The sequence below is a fragment of the Melanerpes formicivorus genome, unplaced genomic scaffold, assembly GCF_026170545.1.
Source record: "Melanerpes formicivorus ecotype bairdi unplaced genomic scaffold, bMelFor1.0.p_v2 SCAF_82, whole genome shotgun sequence".
Lineage (NCBI taxonomy): Eukaryota > Metazoa > Chordata > Aves > Piciformes > Picidae > Melanerpes > Melanerpes formicivorus.
In genome coordinates this window covers 2241119-2265608 of record NW_027142434.1, presented here as the reverse complement: position 1 = coordinate 2265608, position 24490 = coordinate 2241119, and the positions used below count along the sequence as shown (strand labels likewise).

Genomic DNA, 24490 nt, shown 5'->3' with positions numbered 1-24490 from the left:
AGGAGCCTTCTCCTCCCCAGCCTGCACAACCCCAACTCTCTCAGGCTGTCTGCAGAGCAGAGCAGCTCCAGCCCTCTGCTCCTCCTCCTGGCCCTGCTCTGGACACCTTCCAGCCCCTCCAGAGCCTTCCTGGCACAGAGGCTCCAGAGCTGGCCCCAGAGCTGCAGCTGTGGGCTCAGCAGAGTGGAGCAGAGGGGCAGAATCCCCTCCCTGGCCCTGCTGGCCACACTTCTCTTGCTGCAGCCCAGGCTCTGCTTGGCTCTCTGGGCTGCCAGTGCTCCCTGCTGGCTCCTGCTGAGCTTCTCCTCCCCCAGCACCCCCAAGGCCTTTCCTTTGGGGCTGCTCTCCAGCCAGTCCCTGCCCAGCCTGTGTCAGTGCCTGGCATTGCCCTGCCCCAGCTGCAGGACCTTGCAGCCCAGAGCACTCCAGGGTGCTGTGATTCCCTCTGGCTGGCTGACACCAAGGTGTCTCTACCTCCCAAGCAGCCAAGCAGCTGGGCCAGGGGGGCAGGACCCCTCCTGGGGGCTGCCAGGCCGGGTGGGCTCCCCCCAGCCCCATGCCCTGCCCGGGGGGCACCTACCCGCCCTGATGATCTTCCCCTCACAGAGGTCAACTATCAGAGCCTGGAAGAGAGCAGAGAGCAACCAGGTTTAGCCCTGCCAAGGCTGCTGGGCCTCCTTCCACCACCCCAGCTGGGACAGAGCAGCTGAGCAGGAGAGGGCTCAGTCCCTCTCTGCTGGGGGGGCCCTGGGCAAGGGCACCAGGGAGGGCTCTCGGGGGCTCTGCTTGCTGCAGGCCTGGCCCCACACAGCTGAACTCTGTGGTGCAAGGCTGCCAGGATGCCAACAGCAGCTGCCTGAGCTCCCAGTGCCAGCACTGCAGGTGCTGTGCTGGGCAGCAGCCCCCAGGGGCACTGGGAGGTGTTGGAGAGATGGCAACAGGAGAGGGCATGCAGGGAGCCTCAGCCTCCAGCCTCCCTGGAGGGGGCAAGGGGCACCAGCAGAGCCTCCAGGCCAGAGCCAGGCCAAGGCCAGGGGCAGGGCCCAGCCCCTGGCTCCCCCCAGGTGAGATACCTCCTCCATTGGCTGCTCCAGGACCCTCTCCAGATGCCTCATCTGGATGCCAACCATGAAGGGGCGTGGGGCAGCAGACAGTGTCCAGCAGGCACTCAGGCACCACAGGGATGTAGGTGTGAGCCCAGGTGAAGGGGTAGAGGAGAGCAGCAACTGCATGGATGCACTGGGACAGGACACTGTGGGGCAAGGAGAGCCAAGGTGGTGGCTTTGCAGCACAGCCTGCAGGCTGGGGGGGGACCCCAGGCATCCCCTGGGGCAACCTTGGCAGGGGCTGGAGGAGCTGCAGGGAGCTGCCCCAGCAGCCTGAGGCTGAAAGCTGTGCAGGGAATCCCCCACTGCCCCTGGGAGCTGATCCCAGCCTCTGCCTGCTCCTGGGGGAACATTTGCTGCTGCAGCCCAGGGGGGAATGTCCCCAGCAGGCATTGTCCCCAGCAGCCCTTGGCTCCTGCATGGGCCAAAGGGAGTCTGCAGCCTCCTGGCAGCCACCCCTGAGGTCTGCCCTGAGCCTTCTCTTCTGCAGGCTGAACACCCCCCACTGCCTGAGGGAAAGGAACTTCACTGCTCAGAGGGAGCATGCTTCCCATCCTCACATCCTTCACATCCCTCCTCTCCTTCCCTTCCTTCCCATCCTTCCCATCCTCACATCCTTCCCTTCCTTTCCCATCCTCACATGCTTCACATCCCTCCTCTCCTTCCCATCCTTCCTTTCCTTCCCTTCCTCCCATCCTTCCCTTCCCATCCTTCCCATCCTTCCCTTCCTTCCCTTCCCTTCCCATCCTTCCTTTCCTTCCCTCCTCCCATCCTTCCCTTCCTTTCCTTCCCTTCCTTCCCATCCTCACATGCTTCACATCCCTCCTCTCCTTCCCATCCTTCCTTTCCTTCCCTTCCTCCCATCCTTCCCTTCCCATCCTTCCCTTCCCATCCTTCCCTTCCCATCCTTTCCTTCCCATCCTTCCCACCCTCACATCCTTCCCTTCCTTCCCATCCTTCCTTCCCTTCCCACCCTTCCCATCGAGGCTGGGGAGACAGTGGCACAGGTTGCCCAGGGAGGCTCAGGCTGTTCCTTCCCTCCCCTGTGGGGCCAGGCTGGGAGAGCTGGGGCTGTGCAGCCTGGAGAGGAGAAGGCTCCAGGGAGACCTCAGAGCAGCCTTGCAGGAGCTGAAGGGCTCCAGGAGAGCTGGGGAGGGACTTGGGCCAAGGGCTGGGAGGGACAGGAGGAGGAACAATGGCTTTGAGCTGGGAGAGGGGAGACTGAGAGTGGAGAGGAGGAAGAGATTGCTGAGAGTGAGGCTGGGGAGAGCCTGGCACAGGCTGCCCAGGGGAGGCTGTGGCTGTGCCCTGCCTGGAGGTGCTCAGGACCAGGCTGGATGAGGCCCTGAGCAAGCTGTGCTGGTGGGAGGTGTCCCTGGGCATGGCAGGGGGTTGGAGCTGGCTGAGCTTGGAGCTCCCTTCCAACCCAGACCCTTCCATGAGTCTCTGAGCCCCAGGCTGAGCTCAGCTGTGTCCTCTGCTCCTTCAGGGGGGGTTGGGGTTTTTTGGGGGGGGTCATTTCACAGCAGCCAGCTCAGGACTCACCTCAGCTCCTGTGCCAGGAAGATCAGACGCCTCTCCAGCACGGGCAGAGGCAAAGATGTGCAGGATGAGGCTGGGGCTGAGCCTCTGGAGCAGAGCCTGGAACTCCACATGCTCCAGGTGGGCATCCACAGGCCGGGTCAGCTCGATGAGCTGCAGAGGGAGAGACCAAGCCCAGCTCAGGAGCTGCACTGCCCCCCTCCCTGCCTCCCCCTGGGGCTGACCTGGGAGCCAGGCAGGGCTCAGAGCTGGCAGCATCTGCAGCAGGACCCTCTGCAGGGCACAGAGGGAAGCTGAGCTGGGCAGGGGAGGGGAGGGGAGGGAAGGGAAGGGAAGGGAAGGGAAGGGAAGGGAAGGGAAGGGAAGGGAAGGAAGGGAAGGGAAGGGAAGGGAAGGGAAGGGAAGGGGAGGGAGGGAGGGGGAGGGAAGAGGGAGGGGAGGAGGGAAGAGGAGGGAAGGGAAGGGAAGGGAAGGAAGGGAAGGGAAGGGAAGGGAAGGGAAGGGAAGGGAAGGGAAGGGAAGGGGAAGGGGAGGGGAGGGGAGGGGAGGGGGAGGGGAGGGGGAGGGAGGGAGGGAAGGGGAAGGAAGGGAAGGGAAGGGAAGGGAAGGGAAGGGAAGGGAAGGGAAGGGAAGGGAAGGGAAGGGAAGGGAAGGGAAGGGAAGGGAAGGGAAGGGAAGGGAAGGAAGGGAAGGGAAGGGGAAGGGAAGGAAGGGAGGGGAGGGAGGGAAGGGAAGGGAAGGAAGGGAAGGGAAGGGAAGGGAAGGAGGAAGGGAAGGGAAGGGAAGGGAAGGGAAGGGAAGGGAAGGGAAGGGAAGGGAAGGGAAGGGAGGGAAAGGGAGGGGAGGGGAGGGGAGGGGAGGGGAGGGAAGGGAGGGGAGGGGAGGGGAAGGCAGGCAGGGGCAGGGGCAAGGGAAGGGGAGGGCAGGGCCAGGCCAAGCAGTACTGTGTGCTAGGGGGCAGCTGCTGGGGGGCACTGCTGGGGGGCACTGCTGGGGGGCACTGCTGGGGCACTGCTGGGGCACTGCTGGGGCACTGCACTGCCAACCCCAAGGCCTCTCTGCTCCAGCAGCCACCCTGGGGCTGTGCTGAGCCAGCTGCCCTGTGAGCAGCAGCAGAGAGCAGTGCCCAGGAAGGGGCAGGGGCCAGGGCAGGGCTTTCCCCCTGCAAACCACAAAAGCTTCCTCAAAAGCCTCTCTGGCAGAGCCAGCTCAGCTTGGCCTGGGCAGAGTGGCCCCAAAGTGAAAGCTCTGCTGGATGGTTCCCAGACCCACAGAACTGTCCTGGCTGGCAAAGGCCTCTGAGAGCATCCAACCCAACCCCCCCATGGCCACCCCAAACCCTGGCCCCAGCTGCCATGGCCACAGCTTGCTGCAACCCCTCCAGCCATGGGGACTCCACCACCTCCCTGGGCAGCCTCTGCCAGGCCCTGAGCACTCCTCCAGCAAAGGACATTTGGCCTCCTCTCCAACCTCAGCCTCCCCTGCCACAATTTCAGGCCAGTTCCTCTCCTTCTCTCCCCTGAGCCTGGGGAGCAGAGCCCAACCCCCCCTGGCTGCAGCCTCCTCTCAGGGAGCTGCAGAGAGCAATGAGGTCTCCCTCAGCCTCCTCTGCTCCAGGCTCAACCCCCCCCAGCTCCCTCAGCTGCTCCTCCCCAGCCCCTTCCCCAGCTCTGTTGCCCTTCCCTGGCCCTGCTCCAGCCTCTCAATCTCCTTCCTGCAGTGAGGAGCCCAGAGCTGAACCAGCACTCAAGCTGTGGCCTCCCCAGGGGCACCAGCCCTGCCCTGCTCCTGCTGCCCACCCCACTGCTGCTCCAGCCCAGGCTGCTGCTGCCCTTCCTGCCCCCCCTGGGCACCCCCTGGCTGCTCTCCAGCTGCTGGCACCAGCACCCCCAGGCCCCTTTCCTGGCAGGCACTTTGCAGCCTCTCTGCCCCCAGCCTGGAGCCCTGCAGGTGGTCTCCACTCTGCTGCCTGAAGTCTCTGCCCTGCTGTGGGCAGCCCCAGGCTGGCAGCACTGAAGGCTTAGCAGCAGCCTGCAGCTCCTCAGCCAGCCCTGGCCCCAGGGAGGGAGATCTCCCTGCTCCCTGTGCCAGGCCACCTTGGCAGCCTCTGTCCCAGCCAGCAGCACAGGAGCTGCCTGGGAGCCTCAGCCCCCTCCCAGCACAAATCCTGCAGGGTGCCCAGCTCCCAGCCTCTGCCCCTTGCCCAGCTCCCAGCCCCTGCCCTTGCCCAAGCTCCCAGCCCCTGCCCAGCTCCCAGCCCCTGCCCTTGCCCAGCTCCCAGCCCCTGCCCAGCTCCCAGCCTCTGCCCTTGCCCAGCTCCCAGCCCCTGCCCTTGCCCAGCTCCCAGCCCCTGCCCTTGCCCAGCTCCCAGCCTCTGCCCTTGCCCAGCTCCCAGCCCCTGCCCAGCTCCCAGCCTCTGCCCTTGCCCAGCTCCCAGCCTCTGCCTTGCCCAGCTCCCAGCCCCTGCCCAGCTCCCAGCCTCTGCCCTTGCCCTGTTTCCAGCCCCTGCCTTTGCCCAGCTCCCAGCCCTTGCCCTCTGCCCAGCTCCCAGCCCCTGCCCTTGCCCAGCTCCCAGCCTCTGCCCTTGCCCTGTTTCCAGCCCCTGCCCTTGCCCAGCTCCCAGCCCTTGCCCTTGCCCAGCTCCCAGCCTCTGCCCTTGCCCAGCTCCCAGCCCCTGCCCAGCTCCCAGCCCCTGCCCAGCTCCCAGCCCCTGCCTTTGCCCTGTTCCCAGCCTCTGCCCTTGCCCAGCTCCCAGCCCCTGCCCTTGCCCAGCTCCCAGCCCCTGCCCCTGCCCAGCTCCCAGCCCCTGCCCAGCTCCCAGCCCCTGCCCCTGCCCAGCTCCCAGCCCCTGCCCAGCTCCCAGCCCCTGCCCCTGCCCAGCTCCCAGCCCCTGCCCAGCTCCCAGCCCCTGCCCCTGCCCAGCTCCCAGCCCTGCCCAGCTCCCAGCCTCTGCCCTTGCCCAGCTCCCAGCCCCTGCCCCTGCCCAGCCCCTGCCCTTGCCCAGCTCCCAGCCTCTGCCCTTGCCCAGCTCCCAGCCCCTGCCCTTGCCCAGCCCCTGCCCTTGCCCAGCCTCTCAGGATGCTGGGGGCTGGGAGGGACCTCAGGAGTTCATCCCCTCCAAGCCCCCTGGCAGAGCTGCAGGCTCCTCCTCAGCCTCCTCTCCTCCAGAGCAAAGAGCTCAGCTCCCTCAGCTGCTCCTCTGGAGCTCACCCAGCCCTGGCCCTGCCCCACTGCCCCAGTAGGGCTGGGGTGGCCTGCAGGGGCCTGGGGCCCTGAGCCCCTGCCTCCTGCAGGAGGATGTTAGGGCTTGGAAGGGACCTCAGGAGCCCCTGCCAGAGTCCAGAGCAGGTCCCAGGGTTGATCCTCTGCCTTTTCCTCCCTGCTCTCAGCTTCCTCCAGCCCCTGCCAGCAGCCCCAGGGTGCAGCTCTTTCGAGGAACAGCTCTGGCCCCCCCTCCCTGCCCTGCCCCCAGCCCTGCTGCTGCAGCCTGGCCTCTGCCCAAGGCATTGAGCAACCTGCAGAGGCCTTGCACAAAGCTTCCTGCGAGCTGCAGCCTGCGAGGCAGCTGCTCCAGAGGGCAGAGAGCTTCCCCTCAGAGCCAGTGCAGCCCTGGGGTGGTGCAGAGAGAGCTGACCCTGCCCAGGGCAGGGCTGGGGACTGGGCTGCAGCCAGGGCAGGGAGAGCACAGCACAGGGAGGGGATTCTGCCCCTCTGCTCTGCTCTGCTCAGCCCCCACCTGCAGCACTGCCTCCAGCTCTGGGGCTCCCAGCACAAGGAGGACCTGGAGCTGCTGGAGAGGCTCCAGAGGAGGCCACAGAGATGAGCAGAGGCTGCAGAACCTCCCCTGTGGGGCCAGGCTGGGAGAGCTGGGGCTGTGCAGCCTGGAGAGGAGAAGGCTGCAGGGAGACCTCAGAGCAGCCTTGCAGGAGCTGAAGGGCTCCAGGAGAGCTGGGGAGGGACTTGGGCCAAGGGCTGGGAGGGACAGGAGGAGAGAGAATGCTCTGAGACTGGGGCAGGGCAGAGCTGGGCTGGGCAGCAGGAGGAGGCTCTGCACTGGGAGGCTGGGGAGGGCCTGGCACAGGCTGCCCAGGGAGGCTGTGCTGGAGGCACCCAGCACCCCCCAGCACCCCTGTGCTGCACCCAGCACCCCATAGCACCCCAGCACCCCTGTGCTGCACCCAGTGTGGCCTCAGCAGTGCTGAGCACAGGGCAGGATGAGCTCCCTGCTCCTGCTGGCCACACTCTGCCTGCTGCAGGCCAGGATGCCCTTGGCCTCCTTGGCCCCCTGGGCACACTGCTGCCTCCTGTTCAGCTGCTCTCCACCACTCCCCCCAGGTCCCTCTCTGCCTGGCTCTGCCCCCAGCCTGTGGCCCTGCCTGGGGTTGGTGTGGCCAAGGTGCAGCTCCTGGCACTTGGCTGTGCTCAGCCCCTGCCCATCTGTGCAGCCTGGCCAGGTGCCTCTGCAAAAGGAGGTGCCCCCCCAGACCCCCCCCACGACCCATGGGTGCTGCAGGTGTGGGGGATGGAGGCTGAGCTGAGCCCCCAGGCCCCTCCCCAACCTCTGTGCCCGCCTCAGGGATGAAGCTTTTGATGGTGACAGTTCTGCCTGGGGCTGGGAAGGGAGATTCCCTCAGGCCCTGCATGAAAGGGTAAATCACAGCCATGGAGATCTGCCTCCTCTTCTCCACCTCGTCCAGGATCTGGGAGGGAAAGAGCTGAGCTGTCAGACCCCCCCAGGCGAGCCTGGCCCCCCCCAGGGAGCCCCCAGGCAGCAGCTCCCTACCTTGGAGAAGAGCCCAAAGCAGCCCAGGCAGCTGATGATGCAGAAGACCTCCGGGAGGCGAACCCCACGGCCAGAGGGCTGCAAGAGGATGGGGACAGGCTGGGGGCACCTCCCAGCCCCTCTGCACCAGCCCCACAACCCACCCAGGGCGGCCACAGATCCCCCCCTGGCCCCACTCCCTCCCCAGAGGCTGCCAAATCACCCAGGGGGGAGAGCTCAGGGCAGGGGCTCAGGCCCAGGGCACAGAAGGGAGCAGCTGCTGGGGGGCAGCAAAGTCACCAGGCAGTGCTGTGGGGGCCCAGAGCTTTGTGTCCTGACCCAAGAGGGCTGCACACAGAGCAGCAACCAGGGAGTACCTCCCCCCTGCCCCCCAGCCCCTCAGCTGCCCAAGCCCATGAGCTGGGGAAGGCAGCCCCGGGGGATGGAGCTGGAGGCAGCCACTGGGGATGGAGCTGGAGGCAGCCAGGGGGCACTGGGGATGGAGCTGGAGGCACTGGGGATGGAGCTGGAGGCAGCCAGGGGGCACTGGGGATGGAGCTGGAGGCACTGGGGATGGAGCTGGAGGCAGCCACTGGGGATGGAGCTGGGGGCACTGGGGATGGAGCTGGGGGCAGCCACTGGGGATGGAGCTGGGGGCACTGGGGATGGAGCTGGGGGCAGCCAGGGGGCACTGGGGATGGAGCTGGAGGCACTGGGGATGGAGCTGGAGGCAGCCAGGAGGCACTGGGGATGGAGCTGGAGGCACTGGGGATGGAGCTGGGGGCACCCAGGAGGCACTGGGGATGGAGCTGGAGGCACTGGGGATGGAGCTGGAGGCACTGGGGATGGAGCTGGAGGCAGCCAGGGGGCACTGGGGATGGAGCTGGAGGCACTGGGGATGGAGCTGGGGGCACTGGGGATGGAGCTGGGGGCACCCAGGAGGCACTGGGGATGGAGCTGGAGGCACTGGGGATGGAACTGGAGGCACTGGGGATGGAGCTGGAGGCAGCCACTGGGGATGGAGCTGGGGGCACTGGGGATGGAGCTGGGGGCAGCCAGGGGGCACTGGGGATGGAGCTGGCAGCAGCCACTGGGGATGGAGCTGGGGGCACTGGGGATGGAGCTGGAGGCAGCCAGGAGGCACTGGGGATGGAACTGGAGGCACTGGGGATGGAGCTGGGGGCAGCCAGGAGGCACTGGGGATGGAGCTGGAGGCACTGGGGATGGAGCTGGGGGCAGCCAGGAGGCACTGGGGATGGAGCTGGAGGCACTGGGGATGGAGCTGGGGGCAGCCAGGAGGCACTGGGGATGGAGCTGGAGGCACTGGGGATGGAGCTGGGGGCAGCCAGGAGGCACTGGGGATGGAGCTGGAGGCAGCCAGGAGGCACTGGGGATGGAACTGGAGGCACTGGGGATGGAGCTGGGGGCAGCCAGGAGGCACTGGGGATGGAGCTGGGGGCACTGGGGATGGAGCTGGGGGCAGCCAGGAGGCACTGGGGATGGAGCTGGAGGCACTGGGGATGGAGCTGGGGGCAGCCAGGGGGCACTGGGGATGGAGCTGGAGGCACTGGGGATGGAGCTGGGGGCACCCAGGGGGCACTGGGGATGGAGCTGGAGGCACTGGGGATGGAGCTGGGGGCACCCAGGGGGCACTGGGGATGGAGCTGGAGGCACCCAGGGAGCACTGGGGATGGAGCTGGAGGCACTGGGGATGGAGCTGGGGGCACTGGGGATGAAGCTGGAGGCAGCCAGGGGGCACTGGGGATGGAGCTGGAGGCACTGGGGATGGAGCTGGAGGCACCCAGGGGGCACTGGGGATGGAGCTGGAGGCACTGGGGATGGAGCTGGAGGCACTGGGGATGGAGCTGGGGGCACCCAGGAGGTACTGGGGATGGAGCTGGGGGCACCCAGGAGGCACTGGGGTTGGAGCTGGGGGCACCCAGCTCCCTGGCAGCCCAGGGGGGAACATCCATCCCCATCCTGCTCCCAGGGGGGATCTGCAGCTGCCCTGAGTGCTGTGGGCTAGGCAGGAGCCAGGGCAAGCTGGCAGAGAGGAAGCCACCATGGGAATGGCAGCTCCCAACCCCCACATCCTCTCCCTGCACTGCAGCCTTGGCCCTGGGCACAGCCTCCACCCAGCTCCCAACTGCTGCAGTGGCAGAGGAGAGCTCCAGAGAGTGGGATGGGATGGGATGGGATGGGATGGGATGGGATGGGATGGAATGGAATGGAATGGGATGGGATGGGATGGGATGGGATGGAATGGAGTGGAATGGGATGGGATGGAGTGGGATGGGATGGGATGGGATGGAGTGGATTGGAATGGAATGGGATGGAGTGGGATGGGATGGGATGGGATGGGATGGAGTGGATTGGAATGGAATGGGATGGAGTGGGATGGGATGGGATGGGATGGGATGGGATTTGATGGGATGGGATGGAATGGAATGGAGTGGACTGGACTGGAATGGAATGGAATGGGATGGGATGGGATGGGATGGAGTGTACTGGAATGGAGTGGAATGGGATGAGATGGGATTTGATGGGATGGGATAGAATGGGATGGGATAGAATGGAATGGGATGGAGTGGGATGGGATGGGATGGGATGGAGTGGAATGGAATGGAATGGAATGGAGTGGGATGGGGTGGGGTGGGATAGAACAGAATTAACCAGGTTGGAAAAGACCTCAGAGCTCACCAAGTCCAACCTCTCCCCCAGCACCATCTGATCAACTCAACCATGGCACCAAGGGCCTCAGCCAGGCTCTTCCTAAACACCTCCAGGGATGGGGACTCCACCACCTCCCTGGGCAGCACAGCCCCAGGGCCAATCTCTCTCTCTGGGAAGAATTTCTACCTCCCCTCCAGTCTGAACCTCCCCTGGCACAGCTTGAGACTGTGTCCTCTTGTTCTGCTGCTGGGTGCCTGGGAGAAGAGCCCAACCCCCAGCTGGCTGCAACCTCCCTTATAGAGCTCCACCAGGGTCCCCCCCCTCCCCCCTTGCCTCCTGCCCTGCTTGCCAAGGCCAGGAGCTTGCCAAGGCCAGGAGCTTGCCAAGGCACATCCCCAGGGCTGTGCTCTGGCCATGGCAGGGGGCACCATGCATGCCCCAGCAGGAGGGGAGGCTGCAGAGGCAGCAGGGCCCCGGGGGGGGGTGGCAGGCTGGGGGTTGCTCACCAGCAGCCGCCGGCAGTAGCCAATCTTCCTGCTGCCATCCACGTTGGTCAGCACGAAGGAGAAGGTTTCACTGCAAGGGGAGACACAGGCAGGGAGCCAGGCTGGGGGAGCAGGGCCCTGGGAGCAGCCCTGCAGAGCAGCACTTGAGGGAGCTGGGTGCTGAGCAGCTTGGCAGCAGCTGGCACCAGGCACTGGCAGCACAAAGTCAGCTCCCAGCTGGGCTGCAGCCAGGGCAGGGAGAGCACAGCACAGGGAGGGGATTCTGCCCCTCTGCTCTGCTCTGCTCAGCCCCCACCTGCAGCACTGCCTCCAGCTCTGGGGCTCCCAGCACAAGGAGGAGCTGCTGGAGAGGCTCCAGAGGAGGCCACAGAGATGAGCAGAGGCTGCAGAACCTCCCCTGTGGGGCCAGGCTGGGAGAGCTGGGGCTGTGCAGCCTGGAGAGGAGAAGGCTGCAGGGAGACCTCAGAGCAGCCTTGCAGGAGCTGAAGGGCTCCAGGAGAGCTGGGGAGGGACTTGGGCCAAGGGCTGGGAGGGACAGGAGGAGGAACAATGGCTTTGAGCTGGGAGAGGAGAGACTGAGAGTGGAGAGGAGGAAGAGATTGCTGAGAGTGAGGCTGGGGAGAGCCTGGCACAGGCTGCCCAGGGAGGCTGTGGTGGCTCCAAGCCTGGAGGTGCTCAGAGCCAGGCTGGATAAGGCCTGGAGCAGCCTGTTCTGGTGGGAGGTGTCCCTGGGCATGGCAGGGGGTAGGAGCTGGATGAGCTTTGAGCTCCCTTCCAACCCAACACCAACCCCAACCCAACCCAACCCCAACCCAACCCAACCCAACCCAACCCAAACCCAACCCAATCCAACCCCAACCCAACCCAACCCAACCCCAACCCAACCCAACCCAACCCAACCCAACCCCAACCCAACCCAACCCAACCCAACCCAAAAACAACCCAAACCCAACCCAACCCAACCCAACCCAACCCCAACCCAACCCAACCCCAACCCAACCCAGCCCAACCCAACCCCAACCCAACCCCAAACCAACCCAACCCCAACCCAACCCAACCCAGCCCAACCCAACCCCAACCCAACCCAACCCAACCCAACCCAACCCAGCCCAACCCAAACCCAACCCAACCCCAACCCAACCCAAACCCAACCCAACCCAACCCAAACCCAACCCAACCCCAACCCAACCCCAACCCAACCCAACCCCAACCCAACCCAACCCAACCCAAACCCAACCCAACCCAACCCCAACCCAACCCAACCCAACCCAAACCCAACCCAACCCCAACCCAACCCAACCCCAACCCAACCCAACCCAACCCAAACCCAACCCCAACCCAACCCAACCCAACCCAACCCAACCCAACCCAAACCCAACCCCAACCCAACCCAACCCAACCCAATCCAACCCAACCCCAACCCAACCCAACCCAACCCAATCCAACCCAACCCCAACCCAATCCAACCCAACCCAACCCCAACCCAACCCAACCCCACCCAACCCAACCCAACCCCAACCCAACCCCAACCCAACCCAACCCAACCCCAACCCAACCCCAACCCAACCCAACCCAACCCAAACCCAAACCCAACCCAACCCAACCCAACCCAAACCCAACCCAACCCAAACCCAACCCAAACCCAAACCCAATCCAACCCAACCCAACCCAACCCAACCCCAACCCAACCCAACCCAACCCAACCCAAAAACAACCCAAACCCAACCCAACCCAACCCAACCCAACCCCAACCCAACCCAAACCCAACCCAACCCAACCCCAACCCAACCCAGCCCAACCCAACCCCAACCCAACCCCAAACCAACCCAACCCCAACCCAACCCAACCCAGCCCAACCCAACCCCAACCCAACCCAACCCAACCCAACCCAACCCAGCCCAACCCAAACCCAACCCAACCCCAACCCAACCCAAACCCAACCCAACCCAACCCAAACCCAACCCAACCCCAACCCAACCCCAACCCAACCCAACCCCAACCCAACCCAACCCAACCCAAACCCAACCCAACCCAACCCCAACCCAACCCAACCCAACCCAAACCCAACCCAACCCCAACCCAACCCAACCCCAACCCAACCCAACCCAACCCAAACCCAACCCCAACCCAACCCAACCCAACCCAACCCAACCCAACCCAAACCCAACCCCAACCCAACCCAACCCAACCCAATCCAACCCAACCCCAACCCAACCCAACCCAACCCAATCCAACCCAACCCCAACCCAATCCAACCCAACCCAACCCCAACCCAACCCAACCCCACCCAACCCAACCCAACCCCAACCCAACCCCAACCCAACCCAACCCAACCCCAACCCAACCCAAACCCAACCCCAACCCAAACCCAACCCAAACCCAACCCAACCCAACCCAAACCCAACCCCAACCCAACCCAAACCCAACCCAAACCCAACCCAACCCAACCCAAACCCAACCCAACCCAACCCAACCCAATCCTAACTCAACCCAACCCAAACCCAACCCCAACCCAACCCCAACCCAAACCCAACCCCAACCCCAAACCCAACCCAATCCAACCCAGTCCAACCCAATCCAGTCCATCTCAAACCCAACCCAAACTGAACCCAACCCAACCCAACCCTTCTGTGCCTCTCTGGGGGGGGGAGAGGCTCTCCCAGCCCCCAGGGGGTGATGGGAGGCAGGGCCAGCAGGGCTGGGAGCCTGGGGCAGGGCAGATACCTTTTGAAGTCCGAGGCTGGGGCACAGCTGCTGCCATCAGGGAAGCAGAAGAGGGGAATGGCCTGCAGCAGACGCTCCTCCTCCTCCCTCTGCCCCTTCAGCAGGTTCTCACGCTGCAGGGGAGGGAGGCCAGGAGCCAGCCTCAGGCAGGCTGCCCACAGCCCCAGGGCTGAGGGGATGGGGGGGAGATGGGGTGGGTGGGGTGGGGTGGATGGGGTGGGGTGGGATGGGATGGGGTGGATGGGATGGGATGGGGTGGGGTGGGGTGGGGTGGGGTGGGGTGGGATGGGGTGGGGTGGGGTGGATGGGGTGGGGTGGATGGGATGGGATGGGGTGGGGTGGGATGGGATGGGATGGGATGGGATGGGGTGGGATGGGATGGGATGGGATGGGATGGAGTGGGGATGGGGTGGGGTGGATGGGATGGGATGGGGTGGGATGGGATGGGATGGGATGGGGTGGGATGGGATGGGATGGGATGGAGTGGGGATGGGGTGGGGTGGATGGGGTGGGGTGGATGGGATGGGATGGGGTGGGGATGGGATGGGGTGGATGGGGTGGGGTGGGGTGGGATGGGATGGGGTGGATGGGGTGGGGTGGGGTGGGATGGGATGGGATGGGGTGGGATGGGGTGGGGTAGATGGGATGGGATGGGATGGGGATGGGATGGGGTGGGATGGGGATGGGATGGGATGGGGTGGGGTGGGGTGGGATGGGATGGGGTGGGATGGGATGGGGTGGGGTGGGGTGGGATGGGGATGGGATGGGGTGGGGTGGGATGGGATGGGGATGGGGTGGGATTGGGAGAGATGGGGTGAGGTGGGATGGGATTGGGTGGGGTGGGGTGGGATGGGGATGGGATGGGGTGGGGTGGGATGGGATGGGGATGGGGTGGGATTGGGAGAGATGGGGTGAGGTGGGATGGGGTGGGCTGGGTTGGCTCTGTCCTGCCTGAGACCCAAGCAGATTGTCCCCCCCCAGCAGACTGTCCCCCCCCCAGCAGATTGTCCCCCCCCCAAGCAGGTTGTCCCCACCCAGCAGACTGTCCCCCCCCAGCAGATTGTCCCCCCCCCCAGCAGACTGTCCCCACCCCTCCCTGCACAAGCACCTCCCAAGACCCCAGGCTGTGACTCTTTGACTCCATGGATGATGGGGCAGAGGCCTCCAGGGGACCCTCTGCCCACAGGAGGTCTCCTGTGCCACCTCCCCAGGCTGGGAGTCCACTGCCACGGTCTCCACCTTTTGGAACAGGAGCCCCAGGAGCAGGCCAGGAGTTTCCTCCTGGGCTCTGTGAGGCAGGGGCTCAGCCTGCAAGGAGGGGCAGTGGGGATGGACTGCAGCAGGGGAGGCTCCACCCCAGCAGGGGAGGCTGCCAGAGCCCTGCAGCAGGCTGCCCAGGGGGGTTGTGGAGTCTCCTGCTCTGGAGCCTTCCCAGCCCTGCCTGGATCTGCTCCTGTGTGCCCTGTGCTGGGCTCTCTGCTGCTGCTCTGGCAGGGCTTGGGCTCAGGGAGGTCACTTCCAGCCCCTAACCTCCTGTGAGCCTGGGAGGTGCCAGGCAGCCCAGCCCTGGGCAGGCAGAGTGCTGGGCTCTGCCTCGGTGGCTCCATGGCAGATTTGCTGCTCTGCTCCCCCAGCTGTGGCGCTGGAGGGAGGAGCAGGATCCCCTTTGCCTCTAAACTGAGAGCCCTCACCCTCCTGAAGCCACAGGGGCTAAGTACCTTTGGGAACTGGTAGCTTATCTTGGGTTCATAAAGTCCATCTGGGGTCTTCTTCAGGGACACCACCACCAGGTACTCGAAGAAGAACTGCCCAGCGGCGGCGAGGAGGGAGCTGCGCTCCCCTGCCCTGCCCTGGGGCGCCCTGCAGGGCTGCTTCTCTGCTCCACAGCTCTCCTCTGCCCCTTCTGCAGCCAAAAACAACAGCCAGACACCCCCAAGGTGGAGCAGAGTGAAAGAAAAGGCCAGAAAATCAAACCCCCAAACACCCCCAAGGTGGAGCAGAGCGAAAGGAAAGGCCAGGAGGTGTCACAGAGTCACCAAGGCTGGAAGAGAGCTCAGAGCTCATCCAGTCCAAGCTGTCCCCCAGCACCTCCTGACAACCAAACCCTGGCTCCAAGTGCCACATCCAATCCCCTCCTGAACACCTCCAGGGATGGGGACTCCACCACCTCCCTGGGCAGCACAGCCCCAGGGCCAATCTCTCTGTCTGGGAAGAACTTTCTCCTCCCTTCCAGCCTCAACCCCCCCTGGCACAGCTTGAGACTGTGTCCTCTTGTTCTGCTGCTGGGGGCCTGGCAGAAGAGCCCAACCCCCACCTGGCTCCAACCTCCCTGCAGGGAGTTGCAGAGAGCAAGAAGGTCTCCCCTGAGCCTCCTCTTCTGCAGGCTAAGCAACCCCAGCTCCCTCAGCCTCTCCTCCCAGGGCTGTGCCCCAGACCCCTCCCCAGCTTTGTTGCCCTTCTCTGGACACCTTCCAGCAGCTCAACCTCCTTCCTGACCTGAGGAGCCCAGAGCTGGCCACAGGACTCCAGGTGTGGCCTCAGCAGTGCTGAGCACAGGGCAGGATGAGCTCCCTGCTCCTGCTGGCCACACTCTGCCTGCTGCAGGCCAGGCTGCCCTTGGCCTTCTTGGCCCCCTGGGCACACTGCTGGCTCCTGTTCAGGCAGCTGTCAATCAGCACCCCCAGCTCCCTCTCTGCCTGGCTGCTCTCCAGAGAGCAGGAGAGGAGGTGCAGAGCTAAGGGCAACCAACACAAGCTGGAACCCAGGAGGTTCCACCTCAATGTGAGGAGAAACAAGGAGCTCCATGGGGGCCTGGGGGGCATGGAGAAGAGTGTGGCCAGCAGGGCAGGGGAGGGGCTGCTGCCCCTCTGCTCTGCCCCAGCCAGGCCACAGCTGGAGCCCTGGGGCCAGCTCTGGGCTCCCCAGCTCAGGAGGGACAGAGAAGTGCTGGAGAGAGTCCAGGGGAGGCTGGGAAGCTGCTGAGGGGCCTGGAGCAGCTCTGGCAGCAGCAAAGGCTGAGAGCCCTGGGGCTGAGAGCCTGGAGCAGAGCAGCCCCAGAGGGCAGCTGAGCAATGCTCAGCAAGAGCTAAAGGAGCTGTGGGGGGCAAGAGGAAAGGAGCAATGGACACAAGGTGGAGCCCAGGAGGTTCCACCTCACCATGAAGAGAAACTTCCTTGGTGTGAGGCTGCTGGAGCCTGGAGCAGGCTGCCCAGGGAGGTTGTGGAGTCTCCTTTTCTGGAGGCATTCAAGCCCCACCTGGATGTGTTCCTTATGTGACCTTCCCTGTGTGACCCTATCCTGGCAGGGGGTTGGACTCATGGCCTCCAGAGCTCCCTCCCAGCTCCTACCATGCTGTGAATCTGTGAACCAACCAAAGTGGTTGGAGGGAACTGGGACCTGGTGCACAGAGAGGTTTGGTCCCCAACAGTGAGCAACTGGGGAGAGGTAAAGGGAGAGAAAGAGGCTGCTGGGCCAGATCCTTTCCACTGCATCACCTGGGAAGGTTGGACCTGATGAGCATAGAACCACAGAGCTGTCAGGGCTGGAAGGGAGCTCCAGGCTCAGCCAGCTCCAAGCCCCTGCCATGCCCAGGGACACCTCACACCACAGCAGCTTGCTCACAGCCACCTCCAGCCTGGCTGCAAACACCTCCAGGCAGGAGGCTTCCACCACCTCCCTGGGCAGCCTGGGCCAGGCTCTCACCACCCTCCTGGCCAACAACTTCTTCCTCACAGCCAATCTCCAGCTCCCCACTTCTACTTCTGCTCCAGCCCCCCCAGTCCTATCCCTCCCTGACACCCTCCAAAGTCCCTCCCCAGCTTTCCTGCAGCCCCCTGCAGCTCCTGGCAGGCCACAAGGAGGTCTCCTGGGAGCCTTCTCCTCTCCAGCCTGCACAACCCCAACTCTCTCAGGCTGTCTGCAGAGCAGAGCAGCTCCAGCCCTCTGCTCCTCCTCCTGGCCCTTCTCTGGACACCTTCCAGCCCCTCCAGAGCCTTCCTGGCACAGAGGCTCCAGAGCTGGCCCCAGAGCTGCAGCTGTGGGCTCAGCAGAGTGGAGCAGAGGGGCAGAATCCCCTCGCTGGCCCTGCTGGCTCTGCTTGGGGTCCCTTCCAGCCTGGTACTCTGGGAGTGTTCTGGGGAAGACCAAAGTGCCCACAGCCACTTCCAGCCCTGCTTTGCCTCATCCCAGGGAGGTCAGAAGGATGCCCACAGCAAAGCTGCCATGCAGGCAGGCTCTGCAGAAAGAGTCTGCACCAAGGGTGGGAAATGCCTCTGGAGCCTCCCCTCAGGGAACAGACAGCTCAGGTCTTGTTTGAGCACCTCCAAAGGCTGCAGCAAGGTGAAGCCCAACCTCTCCCTGGCAGATGTCCTTATTCCTGGGAACTGCTGATTGCAAATGAGCTGCTCAAGGGTTTTCCCTGAGCCACAGCCCCCAGAACAAACCAGTTCCTGAGACTGAGCTGAGTCCCATTTCTGGTTTGGCTGGTTGGGGAGTGCCAGCAGCACAACCCAGAAGAGCAGAATCAGAGCATTGCTTTGGGCTGGCAAAGGCCTCTGAGAGCATCCAACCCAACCAGCAACCCAACCCCCCCATGGCCACCAAACCCTGGCCCCAGCTGCCATGGCCACAGCTTGCTGCAGCCCCTCCAGCCATGGGGACTCCACCACCTCCCTGGGCAGCCTCTGCCAGGCCCTGACCACTCCTCCAGCAAAGACATTTGGCCTCCTCTCCAACCTCAGCCTCCCCTGGCACAATTTCAGGCCAGTTCCTCTCCTTCTGTCCCCTGAGCCTGGGGAGCAGAGCCCAACCCCCCCCTGGCTGCAGCCTCCTCTCAGGGAGCTGCAGAGAGCAATGAGGTCTCCCTCAGCCTCCTCTGCTCCAGGCTCAACCCCCCCAGCTCCCTCAGCTGCTCCTCCCCAGACCCTTCCCCAGCTCTGTTGCCCTTCCCTGGCCCTGCTCCAGCCTCTCAATGTCCTTCCTGCGGTGAGGAGCCCAGAACTGACCCCAGGATTTGAGGTGCAGCCTCACAAGAGTGAGGCCTCAGAGGAGTGAGAAGATCCCAAGCCAACAACTCCAGGGGCCCTGGGATGGTCATGGTGGAGCAGCAGGATCTGAGGGCTGGGAAGAAGAGAAGTTAAATGCTGGCAGGAGGCTGCAGCCAGGCCATGGCCCAGCTCTTCCCTCTCCCAGCAGCTGCCTGTGACCCCTTTAGCCCCCAGGTCTTGGCACCAAAACTCTCCCAGGCTTGGTCTTGGCTTGGTTCTGCTGATGGTGAGAGCTGGAACTGCTCTGAGCTGCTCCTGGGAATGGCAGGCAGGAGAAACAAACTTGTGGCTGGGAGAAGGAACCTGCAGTCTGTCCACATCCTGGAGCCTGGTCCTGGGCTCTCTTGGGTGTGCTGCAGCTGGGCAGGGCAAGGCAGGGCCGTGGCTGGCTGCTTCTCAGCCATGTGTGACATCCTCCTCTGCCAGCACTGCTGGTGGGCATCCCAGCCCCAGGCATCCCTCCTGTTCCACAGCCACCTCTTGTAGGCTGGAAACACCTTCCCAGCCTTTGCTCCAAGGCCAGCAGGAGCCAGCAGGAGCAGAAAGCTCCTCTGAGCTGTGACACTCTCAGGGCCACCGTGGGAAGTCCTATCCCAGGGACCAGAAATGCCTCTCCCAGCTGGAGTGGGGAGAGGTGGGAAGCACCCTGAGGCTGCTCCACCTCCTCATGCAAACTCCTTCCTCTTGGGGAGGTGAAACTCTTCCTGAGGAGGTCCCTTTGCAGCAGGGGACAATCCCAGGAGCATCCTGAGGATGAGATCCAGCTGCAGACACCTCTGGCTTGTCCTCAGTGGGAATCACTCAGCAAGGTGCTCCAGGCCAGGGGACCAAGGTCAAGAAGATGAACTTTGCTGCTCCTGCTCCTCCTTGGGATGCTCCAGCAGTGCCTTCACTCCAAGCTCTCCCATGGGGCAGGAGGTTGTTGCTGGGGAGGGAATGTGGCTGTGCTGTGGGGAGGGCTGCTGGGGTCCCCCATCCTCACTGGGTGTTGGTGGTGGTTGGTTTCCCATCACAGATCTCCAGGGTGAGATGAAAGCCCAGGTGCCTCTCCCAGCCTGTCCTGCAGGCCAGGGAGCTCAGGACATGCCCTGGAGCAAGGGCTGGGTTTGCATCTGCTGCAGGGGGGCCGAGCAGGGGCAGCCCCTCCAGGCAGGCTGCTGTGGGGATGGAGCCACACATCTGCCCAAAGCATGACTCAGCACGGAGAGAACCTGCCCAGGGCATGACCCAGCACAATGAGACCTGCTAAGATCACCTGGCACTGCTTCAGGTCTCGCTGGCAGAGCCTAAGTCCCTCCAGGAGCACCATGCCCCATGTCCAGGCTGGAAGGTGAGTGCCAGGCACGCAGCCATGGGCAGTGCTGCACAGGTCTAGTGTGGCACCACAGGTCCCAGCACTCCTAAACCTGGCAGACCCCCAGTCCCTCCTGTGTCCAGGGGACAGAAGCCACTAGCAAGAGAGCTTTAGCCAAAGGCACTCCCATAGCAGAGATACAGAAGGTTTGGGGCCACCCTGCAGCCCCCCAGCAGCTGGAGCCTGTCCCTCACTGTGAGAAAGACATTGAGAGGCTGGAGCAGGGCCAGGGAAGGGCAACAGAGCTGGGGAAGGGTCTGGAGAAGAGGGCTGGGGAGGAACAGCTGAGGGAGCTGGGGGGGTTGAGCCTGGAGCAGAGGAGGCTGAGGGAGACCTCATTGCTCTCTGCAGCTCCCTGAGAGGAGGCTGCAGCCAGGGGGGGTTGGGCTCTGCTCCCCAGGCTCAGGGGACAGAAGGAGAGGAACTGGCCTGAAATTGTGCCAGGGGAGGCTGAGGTTGGGGAGGAGGCCAAATGTCTTTGCTGGAGTAGTGGTGAGGGCCTGGCAGAGGCTGCCCAGGGAGGTGGTGGAGTCCCCATGGCTGGAGGGGGTGCAGCAAGCTGTGGCCATGGCACTTGGGGCCAGGGTTGGCTTGGGGTTGGCCTGGATGCTCTCAGAGGCAGCCCAAAGAGCTCTGTGACTCCAGGAGGAGGGGACCAAGGTGGGCAGCCAGAGGGGCTCCCGTGGCTCCCAGAGGGGAGCAGGCTGCCAGTGCTGTGGATTTTCACCTCTCCCAGGGCCAAGGCTCCCAGGCTGCCCACACAGAAACAGCTCCGGGGCCGCCGGCACTGCGAGGTAAAGGACACTGAGCTGCAGCCCCGGCTCGCCCCCACTCCCCCAGCCCCCAGCAGGAGGCTGCTTAGCAGCCGAGGGCTGCGGCGGGGCCGGGCTGCCAAGCGGCACAACCTGTCCTGGCAAGCTCCCCCCCGCGGCGTGCCAGGAGCGCCACTGCCATCCCCGCGGCTCGGAGGCAGCCTGGCAGCTTCTGCTGCCTCTGCCCCGCGGCGAGGAAATGCCTTTTGCTCCACTGAACCTCCCCTGCTGAGCCCGGCAAGTCCCCGCTCCGCCCGGAGCCGGGGGGCACCGGAGCCGGGGGCACCAGCCCCGCGCCCTGCCGTGCCCTCAGCCCCGCGCCCTGCCGTGCCCTGGCAGTGCCGGGGGAAGCCTTGCACGGGAGGGTCCTAAAGGTCTCTTCCAGCCAAGGCAAGTCTCCCAGCGTGTGTGGCCACCAGGCTCTCCTCCCCCTCCACTCTGCCCCGGTGAAGCTGCCGCTGGAGACCTGGGTCCGGTTCTGGGCTCCCCGGCTGAGGAAGGACCAAGAAGTGCTGGAGAGCAGCTCGGCCAAGGGCAGCTGGGTGCTGGGGGGTGGGCTGGCACAGCTCTCCTGGGCACAAGGCTGAGGGGCTTGGGGCTGTTCAGCCTGGAGAAGATCCACCCCCCGAGGGGGGATCTGAGCAGTGCTGATCAATACTGCAAGGGTGGGCTTGAGGAGGATGGGGCCAGGCTTGTGCCCAGGGACAGGGCAAGGGGCACTGGGCACAGCCTGGCACAGCAGAAGTTCATCTGAGCAGGAGGAGGAACTTCTGTAACTTGAGGCTGCCCGGAGAGGTTTGTGGAGCCTCCACCTCTGGAGCCCTTCCAACCCCACCTGGCTGTGTTCCTGTGTGACCTTCTCTAGGTGACTCTGTTCTCTCAGGGGGGTTGGACTCTGTGACCCCCAGAGGTCCTTTCCAACCCCTAACATGCTCTGGGTTTATGGTTTTATGACACGGGGGGGGGGGGAGGAGGGAAGCTTGCAGTGAGTCTCCCACATCCACAGGTTTGCCCCAACCTGCTCTGCTGTGGCTTCCAGGTGGCAGCCCAGCAGCAGCCCCCCCCGCGTTCCCTCCTGCTTCACAGATCCCAAAGGGCCAAATTCTGCGTTTTCCAAAGGCTCCACAGCGCTGTGGGCACTGTGCCCCCAGGCATGCCCCCGGTGCCAGCCTGGCTGGGCAAAGAGCTGGCCAAGCTCTTGGGGATGTAGTAGGGGGCTCCTGGGATGGGGTTAACCCCTCCCCAGGGGATGAGGTAGATCCATCCGGGCTGGGGGTGGGCTCCCAGGGAACGTGGAGCAGCTCCCGGAGTGGTCTGGAACCCCGGGGGAGCTCCCTGAGTGGCACTACCGGAGCCCCCCGAGGATGGAGAAAGCCCCGGGAGATGTGGCTAAGCCCCGGGGGCTGGGCTCCGTTGGGGGAGCACGGAGGGGCAGGGCTGGGGGGACCGAGCCGGTGCCGGTGCCGGTGGCCGTCCCGCGGTCCTACCGGCGTGGCCGCTCCGCGCTGCCTGGGAAAGTCCCTGCGCCGCCGGCAGCCGTCGGGTCCCGCAGCCGCGGAGCTGGCACCGGTACCGCCAGCGTTATCAGCATCGACACCGGTACCGGCATCGACACCGTGACCTACACCGGTACCGGCACCGACACCGGTACCGGCACCTCCCGGAGCCTGCCACGGGGCTGTGCCCCGCCGGGTGCCCTCCAGACCCTCACCTTTACGGCCGGTGCGCCGCAGGCTCCGTCGGAAGAAGTTGCCGATGGAGGCCATGGTGGCCTCGGTGCGGTGCCGGTGCTGCCCCGGTGCGGTGCCGGTGCTGCCCCGGTGCGGTCCCGGCGGGGAGCTCTCGGCCCCGGCGGGGAGCTCTCGGCTTCCGCCCGACGAGCTTTCGGTTTCTCGGGGGAGGAGGGACGGGACGGGGCGGAGAGGAGAAGAGAGGAGGAGCAGGGGGGGGCCGGGTCGTACCTGGCACCAACCAGGGCACGGCGGCACCTGGGCACGGAGGTGCCGGAAGCGCTGCGCAGCTGGCAGCCGGCAGAACCGGGCACGGGGGTCCCGGGAGCATCGGGAAAGGGGGAGCCGGGAACACCGGGCTGCCGGAGAGCCGGGGGGCACCGCGGGTGGGGATCCCGGGAACCCCGGGCACGGAGGGCTCGGCGGCACCGGGAACGGAGGAGCCGGGGACAGCCATGGTGCCAGGAGGAACTGGGCATGGGGAAGCTTCCCGGGGGCGGGGAGTCCCGGGAGGGAGCTGCAGAGGAGGGTCCCGGGAGCACGGAGGCTGCATCCCAGTGCTCCAGGCCAAGCATCCCGGTGGGGAGCCAGGCACAGCCCCCGGGCAGGGGGGAATGGGCACAGGGGCAACCCCTGGGCAGAGAGGAGCTGGGCACACGGCAACCTGGCACCCCCCACTCTGGCGCTGGGACCCCAGGGACAAGAGGTGGCTCTGCCCTGCACCCCAGGAGACAAAACCTCCAGAGGATGGAGGGTTTGGGGGTGCTGGGTGGGGGAGAAGCTGGACAGGAGGCAGCAATGGGCACTGGCAGCCCAGAAGGCCAATGGCAGCTGTGCTGCCATTGGCCTTCTGGGCTGCCAGTGCCCATTGCCAGGGGTGGAGAATAACTCCAGCCCTGGGGACATTCAAGGTCAGACTCAGTGTGGCCCTGAGCTGCCTGCTGGAGCTGTCCCTGCTGAGTGCAGCGAGGATGAGCCCGGAGGGTCCCTTCCGAGCCGATGCAATCTGTGACTCTCTGCATCCATGCAGCAGATTTCCTGCCCCGAGTCTCCTCCTGCATCCAATCTCCTCCTGCATCCAATCTCCTCCTTCCCTGGGTTGCAAATCCTCCTACCCCCTGCCCTTCCCTGAGCATGGGCTGGAGCTTGGGGCTGGAGCTTGGGGTGGAGCTTGGGGCTGGGGTTTGAGCTTGAGGCTGGGGCTGGAGCTTGAGGCTGGGGCTGGAGCTTGGAGCAGGAGCCTGGGGCTGAAGCTTGGGGCTGGAGCTTGGGGCTGGAGCTTGGAGCTGGAGCTTGGGGCTGAGGCTTGGGGCTGGGGCTTGGGGCTGGAGCTTGGGGCTGAGGCTTGGGGCTGGAGCTGGAGCTTGGAGCTGGAGCTGGAGCTTGGGGCTGGGGCTTGGGGCTGGAGCTTGAGGCTTGGGGCTGGAGCTTGGGGCTGGGGCTGGAGCTTGGAGCAGGAGCCTGGGGCTGAAGCTTGGGGCTGGAGCTTGGGGCTGGAGCTTGGGGCTGGAGCTTGGGGCTGAGGCTTGGGGCTGGAGCTGGAGCTTGGAGCTGGAGCTGGAGCTTGGGGCTGGGGCTTGGGGCTGGAGCTTGAGGCTTGGGGCTGGAGCTTGGGGCTTGGGACTGGAGCTTGGGGCTGGAGCTTGGGGCTGAAGCTTGGGGCTGGGGCTTGGGGCTGGGGCTTGGGGCTTGGGGCTGGAGCTTGAGGCTGGAGCTTGGGGCTGGAGCTTGAGGCTGAGGCTGGAGCTTGGGGCTGGAGCTTGGTGCTGGGGCTGGGGCTTGGGGCTGGGGCTTGAGGCTGGGGGTTGGGGCTTGGGGCTGGGGCTTGTGGCTGGGGCTTGTGGCTGGGGCTGGAGCTTGAGGCTGGAGCTTGTGGCTGGGGGTTGGAGTTGGGGCTTGGGGCTGGGGCTTGTGGCTGGAGCTTGTGGCTGGGGCTTGTGGCTGTGGCTGGAGCTGTGGCTGAAGCCTGGAGCTGGGGCTGGAGCTTGGGGCTGAGGCTTGGGGCTGGAGCTGGAGCTTGGAGCTGGAGCTGGAGCTTGGGGCTGGGGCTTGGGGCTGGAGCTTGAGGCTTGGGGCTGGAGCTTGGGGCTGGAGCTTGGGGCTGAAGCTTGGGGCTGGGGCTTGGGGCTGGGGCTTGGGGCTTGGGGCTGGGGCTTGGGGCTTGGGGCTGGAGCTTGAGGCTGGAGCTTGGGGCTGGGGCTGGAGCTTGAGGCTGAGGCTGGAGCTTGGGGCTGG

At 65.1% G+C, this 24490-nt stretch overlaps 1 protein-coding gene across 1 annotated transcript; it reads right to left on the bottom strand.

Moving 5' to 3' along the window:
* Positions 1-333: 333 nt before the first annotated feature.
* Positions 334-22712, bottom strand: DENND2D (DENN domain containing 2D). Its single transcript, XM_068164712.1, is given in 14 exon segments — positions 334-623; positions 1074-1136; positions 1138-1252; positions 2652-2692; positions 2694-2801; positions 7208-7348; positions 7432-7509; positions 10590-10659; positions 13314-13426; positions 15032-15216; positions 22237-22369; positions 22372-22461; positions 22463-22545; positions 22637-22712. Coding segments are annotated over 14 exon segments (1449 nt in total). The 3' UTR covers positions 334-470.
* Between the last annotated feature and the right edge of the window lie 1778 nt (positions 22713-24490).